Raw genomic sequence first — 14116 nt, 5'->3', positions numbered from 1 at the left:
TCAAACATTCAGTGCTCCCACCTTTCATGGCAGTCTGATGGCTTTATCAGCTACAAACCTCTGAAAAATCAGGCCTTTTTTGGTTTGTTTTTAGGAAACAGAATCCCAAGTCCCACAGTATTAGTCCACATTTTTTTGTGAAATAAAGGGAAATACTCATTCATACACTTCATCCAGGGAGTGTAACAGCACATAATGGTAGCAACACCAGCACCTGTTGGTCCAAACATTTGCAGTAGCTGTGTGGATGCCTGGTGGCCTGGAATCACAGTGAAAATCACCCCCATTTTCTATGTTGATTTTAAGACTATGTCGTTATGAGTTAATATATCAATGATGAGGTTATTAACTTCCTTGCTCTGATGAGAAATCAATACAGTTCTGCCCAAAGTCTTCTACTCACACATGAAATATCTGAGCAGTATCAGACAGGTTCTAGCATTATGTTAATAAAACTACAGACAAGCAGTGAAGCACAAAAGATCACTTTATTTTCCAAATCACACCTCTCTCATTCCTGAAAAGGTGTATTTCTAATTGTTACTATTTTAAATATACTCTATATTTTCCTGTGAAGTTAAATACTTTGAAGAAGAATCCCCAAAGAAATAAATACAAAGCACAAGTTTCACTTTATTATTTGCTTTGAGCATTGTCTGGTCCTGGATCCACTCTGGCACTCTGCTGCTCTTTGAAACTGTAAAATCCACAGCCAGCCTTCCTTGTGTGCCACAGCCCTCTGCTTGTCAGCTGTTAATACAAACTGTTAATACAATGCCAGAGCATGCACAAAATAGCTTACAGCAGTTTAATAATTCTAAAACTTTCATTACAAATACACACATTGCTACTAAGAAAATAATTGGGATGCTTCTTTTTCCAGATGCTCATAGAAAATTCCATGTTACAAAATGCTTCTTTGATGATATGCATGTCTGCTGGTGAAAACGAAATCAGTACTAACAAGGTTTGCCGGGTTGTTCAATGGATAACTTACAAAACCAGACATTTCCCAAAGTTATCAACTGGAGCACTGCAGCACAATCTGCAACCACCATTTTACCTGAAACCTAATTAGCCCAAAGGGTCGGTAATGCCTATCTGCCACTGTATAAAATGACAATAAAATGACACCAAGGTCATCAGAACACACCAGGTGGGATTTATTCTCATATGATGACCACAGTCCAATGCAATAGCATGGATCCTGCAGCCAGAGATGGAGGCCTGATGATGCAGTTTTATGATGCTTGTCACAATGATGGAGAGGTGGAAGTTGTCCAGGGCAGGCAGCATCATGTCCCTTCAAAGAGAAAGTCAAAGCGCTTCCCATACCAGAAATTGCGCTCCTGAAAAGCTTTTCTTGAAAGAGGTATCAGCAAGAGCCTGAACAGGTGTGGCTGTGAATTCATCCCAATTACGTGTCTCACTTGGGACCGTGTTCCTGAAAATGCAATCAGGGTCTGGCAGGCTGGTTTTGCTACATACACATGCACTTAAAGAACATTCCAAGACTATGATAGAGGCTAAAAACTGTAGCTGAAACTCGTACCTGTTCACAACAAAGTCTGAGGTAGTTTAGAACCACTCTATTAGAAAGAAGGAAAGGGATTTAATGCACAAGAATTTCAAGATACAATTATAATTGCTGCGGAGAAGGGGAAGGTAATATAGTGTAAAATGGATTTAAATTACTGTCTGTCAAGAAAGAGGAGCCACTAACAAAGAATGAGTGAAAAAGTTCACTAAAAGCTAAACTTCTATTTAGCCTGGCTCTGAACATTAACATTCACTTAAAAAAACCCCCAAAGACAATAGAGACACTGAGCAAAGCAAAAAGGAAAGAACGTTTTATGAGAGACTGGACAAGATTAATAGACATGCGGTCCAAATTGTGAAGTAATGCTAACTTCACAAAATGAGTCCATGTGCTCAGTAGGATTTCAGATCCCTGGACAGCTACAATACCTTCACATAGGGACACTGAAAAGTTATGAATTATTTCAAGGTTCACTTGTGATAATGCAGTATACTTAGAAAAGACCACTTATGTACAATTAATGCTTTGGATGATGCACAACGAGCAAATTGAGCATACATCTGGTGTACCATGGTGAGAAAGAAATACCTAAAATTTGTGTTTAAAGTTATGTAAGCCAGCATAAACCTGACCTACTTCCTAAGTCAACAGTAAACTTCTTACTTGTTTTCCTCTTAAGGGTAACAGACTGTAAACAGGTCATGGAAGCACAAGGCCCAAAAGGATTACTATTTCACACATCCACGGAGAGCCAAATTCAAATGTTGCTGACTAGCACTTGACAGCCTAGTGGTAGTTGCCTTTAGAGTCTGATGTGAATGAAAGGGAACGATGATATTTTATTCAGCATAGGAAAAAGAGGTAAAACTAAATAGTTTTTTAAAATTCCTTAATATATCACAATACAGAGGAAAATTACAGGGAACACCCCAGCAACAGTGATATGATGTTATGTAGGGAGGAAAAGAAAAGGAACAACAGGCTGGGGAAAGCATGTAGGAGAAAGTAAGAGCTGCAAAGATTGGGGACAAATAGAACTAGCTCAGACCACAAGAATTGTATCTTTGTGTTGCTCTTGCCATAAAAACTACTAAACCCTCACTTCCTGTGTACTATTTTAGCGCTCATATTCAGATGAGTGATAGATTCCTTAATAAAATTCCGGGTTTTTTAGCAAAAAAAAGGCCATATAGAAACACATCTTTGCAAATGGTCACTCAACTTGCTTAACACATACACTTCCATTGCTATATATGCACAGATGCAGCCAGGTAATTCTGTACCAGTCTGTCTTTCCGCCAAACTGCTCTTTTTGCAACTCCAGCTCTTGCTTTAAGAGATGTTTCTAATCTAATCATCCAAGCCTCATGAGCTCTTTATTACTGCATAAAACCATTCATTAAAGTATTTACCTCTCAGAATGAGTAACACAATTTCTGAAACAGATCCAGATCATGCAACACCAACACCCTTGTTATTAATAATGGCAAAAACAAACTCCGAGAACAACCCAAACAGGATCCTGGCCTGTAGAAGCAGAAGAAACCCACCCCTGCTCTCCAGCAATGAACCTGCCACTTTCAAAAGCCATTTCTCAGCACGACAAATCTCTATGAGAAATTCCTGAGAAGAATCTTACCATCTTTTAGCAACTGAAGATAACTCAAAAATCCAACAGACAGCTATAGAAGACACCCAGAAGCCAATTCTGTGGCCTGACCATGTTTCAAAAGCACAAGCTAAAAGTTTTGAGTAAAGACAAAAATTTCTTAACATCTATGGTTAAACACACTTATTGGATTCCAGGTACCAACCACAAATCTTGCCACCTAGCAACTACAGCTCAAGAGTGCAGAGACAACAGATAGGTGATGCAGACCACAAATTACATGAATGAAGAAAAAGAGGCGGCTTTGGGATGACCTGACTGCGTCTGCGCAGTGCTTAAAGGGAGCCTACAAGAGAGATGGAGACGGATGTTTTACACGGACATGTAGAGGCAAGACAAGGGGGAATGGCTTCAAACTGACAGAGAGCAGATTTAGGTTAGGTATTAGGAAGAAATTCTTTACTGTGAGGGTAGTGAGGCAGTGGAACAGGTTGCCCAAAGAAGTTGTGGATGACCATCCCTGGATGTGTTCAAGACCAGCTTGGATGGGTCTCTGAGCAACCTGGTCTAGTGAAACGTGTCCCTGTCATGGAAGGGAGGTGGGAACTCTATGATCTTTGAGGTCCCTTCCAACCCAATAATTCTGTGATTCCCTGATTCCTCTACAGAAAGACACTGTGATGTCTGCTGTTCACTTGGACTAGAGGGCACATAGTTCAGACACCCTCATCTGAGCAGTAATACTGTCCAACTCAGGACTTGGCTGGTACTTTTTGGACACATAGAATTTGGTATAAAAGACCATATTAGATTAATTTTGTAAATTCCTCAGACTGCTTAATATAATTGACTGAAGATGTTGACGTGTATCTGCCGATTTTCAGGAGTCAGAGGATTAATTCTGAAAATTATGAGAAACTTGTTTTAACTGAGCAGCTGCACAAAGAGAATAGATGTGCCAAGATGATAAGTACAAAAAGGATGAATAAAAGTTCATTTTACCAATAGTGCAGCTTTCCTCCTCTGTGATAGCCCGGGGCCTAAAGTAGTAAGAGGCACTGGAGAGGCATGTTTACACCTGTGCAGAGTGGTGCCACCACTCATTCAAATATTTAGTAATCTGAACTTCAATTCCATTACATGCATACAAGGAATCAATTATAATTTCTTCAGAACACTGAGTTATATTATTGTATTAGGCTGCAAGAAACAGTATGAGAAGTACTTCTCTAATGACTGGCTATGTGAAAATGGACAATGTCATGGGTGTACGGAGCTCATTCTTCACTTCCACCATCTGGACATGCCGTGGTAATTAAACACATACAGTATGGTAAGACAGGTATGTGGTTGCACAGGCAGTCAGAACGTGGGCATATGACAGATAACTGCAGTTTCCTCATTCTATGCTGCAGTTTTTAATTTGGGCTTTCTTTATCTAAGAAAGTTGCAGAGTGATTTTAAAACTTTTCATGTAAGCATTCAGAGACCCAGATTCCAGCGTGGAATGCGAGTAGCACTTTGTCATTATGTCAGCCAAAGCTTTGCAACAAAAGCTCGGCAAGGGCAAAAAGACTGCAGGGTTTATCTCAGCAGGTAACAGAAGTCCTGTGAAGGTTCACTCTGTAAATACCGCAAACCATGGCAGACAAGGTAGCTAGGAGGAATATCTGCCTTCTTTGGACTGCACTCATCTTTGAGATAAGCATTTAACTTGCTTTTTATTATATATACCTCACTACAGCCAAATCGCCAATATTGAACAAATGGACAAAAACTTTGGACTGCTTCACCTATACCTCTTTTAGACATTTGCACTTTTAAAGCAGCCAGCATCCTGCCATGCCACAACAGCAGCGTTTCACACCTGCCTGCATAGATTTTTTTTCATTTTGGAACTTTAGAACACATTTTAAATGCAAGCTAAATCATTAGCTACAACCTCAATTTAATGCACATACACACACACACACATATATATATCTATGTGTGTGTGTATATATATGTATGTATGTATGTGTATTTAATAGTCCAAAAACTTGACCCAGGACCTCTACTTCTGTATCCTGAAAAAAAACTTTGTGGAGCTTCCACATATATATATATATATATATATATATGAGTTAACTAGTACAACGACAACAACAACAATCAGTTCAGAGAGACCTAATGATTCTAACCTAAAAAGAACCATTAACAGAAAGATGGGAATGGAAACCAGGCCTCAAGAATCCTCTGGGATCTACAATTATTTTTGAAGCATGGTTTAGTCCTCTGGCAACTGATATGATGACGCACAAGCCTAAACGTTTACTCTTGGATACATTAACTCTTACTGGCTCTATCACTTGCTTACTACTCTAGTCACAACAACAAGATTACCAATGCATTCACTTGTTTATTTGACAGTAGACTAACACCTGTCAAAATATAAGCCAATTAATATCTTCACAGAGAAATGCAATCTATAGCTTGTGAAATCAAAGTTCTAACCCCTTATTAAGTGTCTCTGAGTGGGCGTCACTTTATAACCAGAACTATGATAACACAACAATCAGACAAGAAAGGCAATAACTTTGTCATCTAATTTTTGTACTGAAAATTTAATTAGACTGAAACAATTACAGACTTCTTTTGCTTTCTTTTATGGAAACCAACTCTCATCAAGTCAGTTACTCAACTGAAAATTCTCTCATGTTGTCATCAGTAAAGATGAAGATGCATTAAACTGAATTTTTCAGCAATGCTGAGAAGCACTGAGCTCTTACATGAGTTGTCATAATGAATAAGTGATTTTCATGGAGAAAAGAAAGAAATGGAGCTCTGAAGGAAGAAAACTGCAATGAAGAAGAGTTCTTACTCTAACAATATTAGCAATTTCTTTTCTGTATTGTCTTTTACATTAGACTTGCATTAACTTCTCTCATTGTAATTCCATTTAACAGCCATTTGAACTTGTTTTAAAGCTGATTGGAAATGACTTGAAAAGTATCTTGAAAAATTGTAAGCTGCACAATGTTTGCTCACTTCAAAAATTAATTTCCTCAGATAATAATTTTCCCCTACATTCTGTGAATAAACCCTTTTATTTTCATTTGGAAAAAGTTAACTAAATAAAAAGATTTTAGAAAGGCCTTTGCTGAGCTCCATGTGAGTTAAGTCTAAGGCTGAATTCAACTTATAGAAGTAAAAATGAGAGAGGGAAGCTTGGGGAATTTAAAGATGCTGAAGTACCAAATAGAATCAATGGCTCAATATTGTCAGTATAGTTATTTCTATTATGCAGGACTCTAAGAACAGGTCCAGTTTATAATTTCTGATAAGAAAGCAATGAGTGCCTGGTCCGTTCTGCTCTAACCTTGTTCTAAATAGAATAAGACTGATTACACAGTTGTGAATAATTACAGCATTTCATCACTTTGATAAACCCTGATACTACACCGTAACAGCACAAGTTACTTTCCTGAAAAGAAAAGCAAAGATAAAAAATAAAAGGAAAAAAACCTCAAACTTCAGACGAATATACAGGAAGTACATCTGAACTTGGGAGTCAATAAATACAGACAATAATTAGAAAGAATGAGAACATTCACACAAAACCACAAATCAGTGTTGTATCCTCCTCTGTCACTACTAATACATTGCTAACACAATGTTTAAGACAAGAGACCTCTTCTAGGCAATACAGGTATTAGGGGTGTTTGTGGGTGGGCAGTATTAGAAGACCCAGTGGAGTTCAGCTCTCTGTAAACATTATATCTTTAAAGAGGGTAAAGGTTCAAAGTGTGAAGGGCTTGTGGCAGGGCTTGCCTTAAAAGCCTGGGAGCTCACTGAGCTCACCTTGATGCCAGGTTCTCAGAGCAACTCTAAATAAAATAAAGACTCTGAGAAAGGCCCATTGTGACTGAGAAGTCTAATACTAAAAATTGCTATTCACCTGCTTGAAGGGATAATGCAAAGTTGTTTTTTCTTTTTATTAATTTATGGGGGTGGGAAACTGAAGGGTCTGTAGGACCTCAAGAGTTTTTGCTTTGGGGATTTCAGATATGTTCATCCAGATTCTTGGCAGAGAGTGAATGTCATGGGAAATAAAGAGATTTCTTTTCCACAAGTGAGTTAAAGGACAAGATCAAACAGATGTTCTATAGGTTACAGCCTATAAGACTTATTTGTATCATAAAAATTAACTGTGCACATCAAAGACTACAAATGGAAAAATTCCATTCTTTCTCTGAGAGCCTAGGCTCAGAACAGATGGCACAAACTTTTTTGATTTTACTTTTTTCAACGTTATTTACAATGGTGGCTACTAAATACTAACAGCTAGGAAGTCATGCTCTTTGCTTATCCAGTTTGAGAAAAGCAGACTGGTTTGATGGAACCGCAAAGAAATATCACCACTGCCATGCAAAGACTTATCTACCAAAAGCAAGATATGCTCCAGGCATCTCAGTAGCTCCAGCATGGATTGCAACTGAAAACGTTTTCTGCTTTTAAAGGGAAAAAAATTCCAACTTTTTGGACTTATGCATAAACATGAGAGTGGTGTCCTCAGTAGCTGGTTTCAATTCTTCCATGCTCCAAAGGCTGTTAAGCAATGAGGTAATCAGCCCTGCAGACTGGGAAGTGGCTGGCACATGCACTGCCTCAGAACTCCACAGTGTCAAAGGCAGCTGTGGCACACGAATTAGAAGCTTTATACAGCACAGTGGGCACCCATCTTCACCAACAGACATTCACAAGTCAGAACACAGCAGTGGGAAGGGAAGGAACTGTATGCAAATGTCAGAACTAAACTGTAATTTGGCAATGAAAAATACTATAATATTATTGATAAAGCCTAATCAATTTTATTTGAAAGAAAAGGGATGCTTTTCTTATTTGAAATATCCTCTGATTCATTGCTACCACTGATTATATTTCTTCTTGGGTTTAGCACAACTAGTATCCAACAGGGAAATGATTTCAAATTAAGCAGTGTGATAAATTAAGATACAATTTGCTATGTTGATATAACTCATTTTATCACTATGGTTATGTAATAAAAAAACCGTATTTATCCTGCACTAGCTTTGTTTTCTTCTGACAAGGTTATTTATCACCACAGGAAATTCCAAGTTCATAAAACTGGTTAGCTGACATTTCCAATATAAAATACTTTGTGAGGAGGAGCAAGCATCCTAATCAATTTTGCCAATTACACCAGCATTTGTCTTAACACAAAATCTCTTGATCCCATACTGAAAGATCAACATGGAGCTCCTTCCTAAAAGTCATGCAGATCTGGAGAGTAAGAGACTACATCATCATCAGTGTGAAAACAGAATAAGCAAAGTAGCAGGCAATATAATCCAGACAGATATGGATGGATAACGAATTCTGTGACTGTAAAGAATCAGATCTTTTACAACACAGTACAAAAGCATCACATTTTATGAAGATCATGAGAAATGTTAATGCATACACAGTCTTTGAATTTTTAGCTCCAGACTGTAAAACAACTTCTTGGAAAAATGTAAATTATCTGCAAATTCGTCTTTTGGTATTTGAACAACTGCTTGTCAGTGACCAGATGGAGTTCCACTTTTCTAAACCAAACATTTTTGATGTTCTGTTGCAAGTTGTCTTAGGCAGGCAAAATTTAAATAATCATCTTCAGGAGTGAAAAAATACAATTTTCTTCAAGATGGATGTTTGATTCAGAAACTTCCTTTTGAATGTAGGAAATGACAATTTTGAACTTTGAAAAGTCAACTAAGGTCAAGATTAATATAGATACATTAATTAGTTTGTTGATATCATGAATGCTTTTCTTGTCATCCCACTGATGAATCAGAAAATTTGCATCTCAGCAGGTAAACATGTCTGATACTTCCTTAATTTACTGTACAGCATTTGCTACAGTTAAAAAAAAGAAACTAAGTGGAATACAGAATCAAAATTATTTAGAAAACAGATTACTAGTTACAAAGGAATATGGATGAAGAATCACTTTAAAAATAAAATATATTCTGGACTGATGTGTTCCATAAACAATTTTTTTGCTAATAAAAGCCTCCAGGGAACAAATACTTATTTCATATGCTTTCCATTCTGCTTGAGTAATTTTAGATTTCCACTGTAGCTCTGCCTTTTATTCCCTTCTGTTTTCCTTGCCTTGGTTAGATTAGAGAGGTAGGGTGTTAATGGGGTACTTGATGAAGATTGAAGACTTATTTTCTCCCCCCTTGGAGACCAGCCTGATTTGAACATATCGAGGAGAGTGCGACAGTCTCTTCATGTCCTTGGGAGAAAGCTTTTTCCATTTCAATATTTCCAGCTTTCAGACATGGTCCCCTTCATTCATGGAGAAAGAAAGGTGCCAGCACAAGAAGGTTCTGAATAATTTCATAGAATGTCAGTGGGGCTGCAAAAGCTCCCTTTCAACCTCCTTTATGGTTGCTGAACATGAGGATGTGAGGTGGATCCAGGAGGGGAATGCAGGGCAGCAGGTGCTTGCAGCTCCAACAGGGCAAGAAACAAGCTACTGTCCACTAGTTCCCACCTCTGTTGTTGCTACTTCCTTACTACTCTCGTCCTTGTGGGTACTGTTTTGTGCTGGGCACTCAAAATGCACACAGTGAAACACCTGGAGAGAACAAAAAATGAAGATAAAGCAAAACAATTTAATGCTGACAAAAACATGATCAAAGTAAGATGAAGTTTACATGGATGTCTCTATGGAAGTCTGCAGGCCAGATCAGTGACAAAGCCAAATAGAATGTTTCACCATGAGGTCAAAAACATTTACTCATGGGCAATAAACATTAGGGAGGGTCAACACTGGAGCAAGAGAAGGCCTTTAAATTATACCAACCTTTACTTATAGCACTAAAAATCAGAAAGATGGTTCAAAACAGATAGGAATATTTGTAAACATTTTTTTTCCTTTGCCAACTACCAGAAATACCTACTACATGCTATTGGATAATAACAACAATTATATCAGTTGTCTTAAACACATTTTATGATCCAATCACTTCCTCAGGAGGCTGAATGTTCATGCACACTAGAAATGAAATTTAAATCATTACCAACATGATTCTATTTCAAGATTGCCCTCTGCTGTAATAACAGTGGCAGCTCTACAGACATGTCCTGGAGTATGTAGACAGGCATTCAGAGTGTCCAAGGTGGCTGCTGCTTCATCAGATGAAATATTCCTTTTGAAATAGTGATCATTTTCTGATGATTCAAACAATATCTGGGACCAGTGTACAGGTGACTGTATCTTAGAGTAAGAGGACCAAGTGCTTAAGCATTTTTTCCAATTTACTTTCTACTGTACTTACTTCTACTTCTTCTTGAAGAGCCTGGGAGGAGAAGGGGGAGGAACTCTTTAAAATTGTTACAAAGCCTCTTTCCATATGATTTTGTATTGCTATGAATTGCACGACTTTGACACACACTAAATAAAAATATTGTTTTACAGTGCTTTAAATTTGCTGTTTTCCCATGCATTATAGTTTAAAAGCTAAAGCTTGATGAATATTAAATCCTGAATTTTAAACTTATTGTCTTAACATTGTATACTTTTATGACATCTTCTATTATTCTTGTCTTTAAAGCTCTTCTCACAAAGCAAGGTAATCTCTTATAATCTTAACTGCCCTTTCCCAGACCCTTTCCAATTAATGTGGGTGAAATCAAATATCATAAACAAGACGGATATACTACATATTCATACAAGACTACAGAATAGTATATTTTCTATCTTTTCTCCAATATAACCTCAAATCCTAGTATTCTTTTTGACCATCCCTGCTCAACTGAACATTGAGCAGACATCTGCAGTGACATGTTTGCAGTAGCCCCAGGTCTTTTCTGAGGATGTAGCTAGCTAATTCGAATTCTGACAGCATACATAAAATGAATTAAAAAGTTTTCAGTCACTGCTTGGTTTTTTTTAAAATCTCCATTATATTTTCTTGTGCCCCCTCAGTATAAGTTTTTATGCAGCTACTTTGCAATACATACTTATATTTCTATATATGCTCACATAAAGATGTATTGCTATGCCTTTATATATACATATATATGAACAGATTACAAATCTGCACAGGCACCCATACATAGACACATGTGCACAAAATGGTTTTCCTCTGCATTTCTTCTGTTTTTGTCCTAAAGCTGAACTAATTCCTATACTGGCATGCATTCTCTCCATCTGTTACAGTTCTTGAGAAGCCAATTTTTGTATTTATCTACACTTCTAGAGAAGTCCCTTTTGTACTCATCCCACTCCTGTGTTTTTAAAGTAACAGCTATTGCAATTTTTCCAGCTGCACTTTTCAGGATAAGGCCTTGCAGAAAAGAACATTCTCTCATCCGTGTAGCTCTGTAAGATGCTGCTTTCTTTGAAAGGAAGCACAGAATGTGATGGAGGTCTCTAAGCCAGAAGATTCTGCATTTCTGCTGTATCCCACAATAACAGTGTTTCTCATTTAAAACCTCACTTTACATAGTGATACAGCTTTTTTAAACATAGCGTGCATGGACAGCCCTGAAAATTAGCTAACAGTAGTTGAGAAAGTCAGAAGTACACAATTCTTAAATTTTAACTTTTATTTTTACTGATTTTTTCATATCAAATTCTTAGTGATGAAAACATGTGGCATATTGGCAAGCCTGTGAATTTGGAACATGATTCTCAGTTACTCTGCCACCTCAGCATATAAAGAATACAGCGTGGGAGAAGCCTAAGCCTGAGAAGCACAGTCGAGCCCAGCTGCCGCATCCGGTATCAGAATTAAGCATTTCAGAACAACATCACTAAAACAAACAATCTTGCATGGGCTTCTCTCAAAAGAAAAAAATAACAGTTCAGGATCACCCTGTGACCCACGTCATGTTCTACTTCTCATGGATATTTTGAGAGAGGTCAGACACACAAAGCAGGAAGGCCAAGTACAAATACACTGGCACAGTAATTTGTAAGATAAAGCTCTCACATCAGCAACTAGGTGTCCTTTCCAGGTCAGTGATACTGGAGAGGAATAACAACAGAAAACTTACATGAAGTATCAGGTGACCTATCTGACAAATAAATGATGACAAGGAAAAATAATTCTTTTCTCTACAAAAGCAGGATGTGTGTAAACTCAAGTAAAAAGAAAGTTACACTTCTATCATGTTCTAATATAACAAAAGCTATTCAAATTCCTGGTCAAAAAATTTGTGAACTTGTCTTTCAGAACTTGAAAAACATGGTGAGGAAAAATGAGTTTAAAAGATTGAAGAATTCACAAAATGGAGAAATTTTATGGGATTTATTTTAAATTCAAAAAATCAACTCTTCCCTTTGAGATGTACAGATTGTGTTTCAAAGTTCAAAGGTATGTGTAGGTAGAAAAAGTAAGGAATATTTTGTACTTATTAAAGAATACTCATTGATAAGAATATGCTGCTGAATATGCTGTGTATTTTATTAAAAATGAAAATGGTTGACAAACTGTAGTAGCAGCTGTGGGCAAGTAATTCTGGACACTGCTTGTATTCTTACTGAAGAGACTACTGAGACTATAGAACAAACCAAGATTTTGGTTAAACTATTCCTATTTAATTTGTAAATAGGAAAAAAATATCTTGCTGCTTTCTTTGGAAGACTAAAATCTATGACAAAACATTACAGACCCTCTCTTTTATATATACATATGTAAGTAATTTGGTAATATGTGCACACTGACAGTGTTCCTCCTCTATAGGCATTAAAATAAATAATTTAAAAAACAAAAATCAAATTACTGTTGGATGCAGATTTTACAGACAAAAGAGGAAAAGACAAAGGAGAACAGGATGTATTTATAATTCAACTGAGACACTACATGAATGGCTGTAACCTCTATTCATACTCATCTTCACTACAGTTATGCAGTGATCTATATAAATAATTATACAGGATATTAAATTCCTTGGAAATAGTAACCAATTTGAAATTAGAATTATGGCTAAAAGGCCACTGCTCTTCAGGGCTTAAAGCTACCTTCAAGAATTCAAAGCTCAAAGCAATGTTCCCTGCATTGCTAAGTTTATGCAATGCACCTCATTCTTTTTTAACAGAGAGTTGGGAATTTACAAACACTGGCATGAGAGGAAACAAGACTGTCAGTATGGATCAGTAATGGAAGAAGCCTTCTTCACACATGTACTACCCCACAGGCAGCTTCTGACTCTAATTCTAAGGACTCATTGAGACTGAACTGTACAATCAGAGACACTGCTCAGAAACACAAAATAAAAATTTGTATTCCCAGTTCTGTTGGCTGAGATACTGATATCTGGTGCTGCTTTGGTTTGTAGGAGCTGCACTACAGCTGGGAACAGACAATGCCATTGGATGATGCTCCCAGTGCTTAGGAACCAGCAATACCAAATGCTAAATACAATCAGAAAACCTCACCTCTGGAGATGACAAATTGTAATTAATCCAAATGTAATAGTGCTACCCCAAACATCAGAGTACCATGTTTGGTGGTGAGATACACATGTGGGATATAGGCAGGTCTATACACACAAACTGTGGCCTTTGGGGCCTCTTGTAATGTTGTCATATAAGGTCCTAATCTCACAAAGACGTACATATACTCTTAAATTCACATATTGTAAATTGTTTCACTGAAGTCAAGAGTAAAATCTGGACTTCATCTGAGACAATACACAATGACTACAAAAGACAGAAGCACAAGTAAACAAAGATGGGATAATACTGCACTTTCTTTTTATACAGAAAAAATATTTTTTTCTGCATAAAATGAAAAGAATCTTCTGGTTTGGCCACTATTAGTCAACCAATTCACCAGGTATGAAAATTAATTATAAGTGAATCTTATGCAAATAAGATTTTCTTATGAGTACTGAGATTTTTCTTATGTTTTATTAATTAAAAAGATAATATACGGGTGATAAAATCCAAGTATATCAGAGACCAT

General features: G+C 37.1%; 1 protein-coding gene across 5 annotated transcripts in view; it reads right to left on the bottom strand.

Annotated features, from left to right (window-relative positions):
• Positions 1-5872: 5872 nt before the first annotated feature.
• The window catches only part of BTBD9 (BTB domain containing 9), a 108728-nt gene continuing 100484 nt past the window's right edge, over positions 5873-14116 (bottom strand). For 4 of the 5 annotated variants that reach the window (XM_064414562.1, XM_064414563.1, XM_064414565.1 and 1 more), the window contains exon 12: positions 5873-9777. In XM_064414562.1, the coding sequence (XP_064270632.1) occupies positions 9673-9777 (105 nt within the window). In that variant the 3' untranslated portion in view covers positions 5873-9672. Of the gene's footprint in view, positions 9778-9822; positions 10502-14116 lie in introns of those variants that run through there. The other variant, XM_064414564.1, reaches the window with a different exon arrangement.

Source organism: Passer domesticus, chromosome 3 (genome assembly GCF_036417665.1).
Source record: "Passer domesticus isolate bPasDom1 chromosome 3, bPasDom1.hap1, whole genome shotgun sequence".
Lineage (NCBI taxonomy): Eukaryota > Metazoa > Chordata > Aves > Passeriformes > Passeridae > Passer > Passer domesticus.
This window is presented reverse-complemented; position numbering and strand designations above follow the sequence as displayed.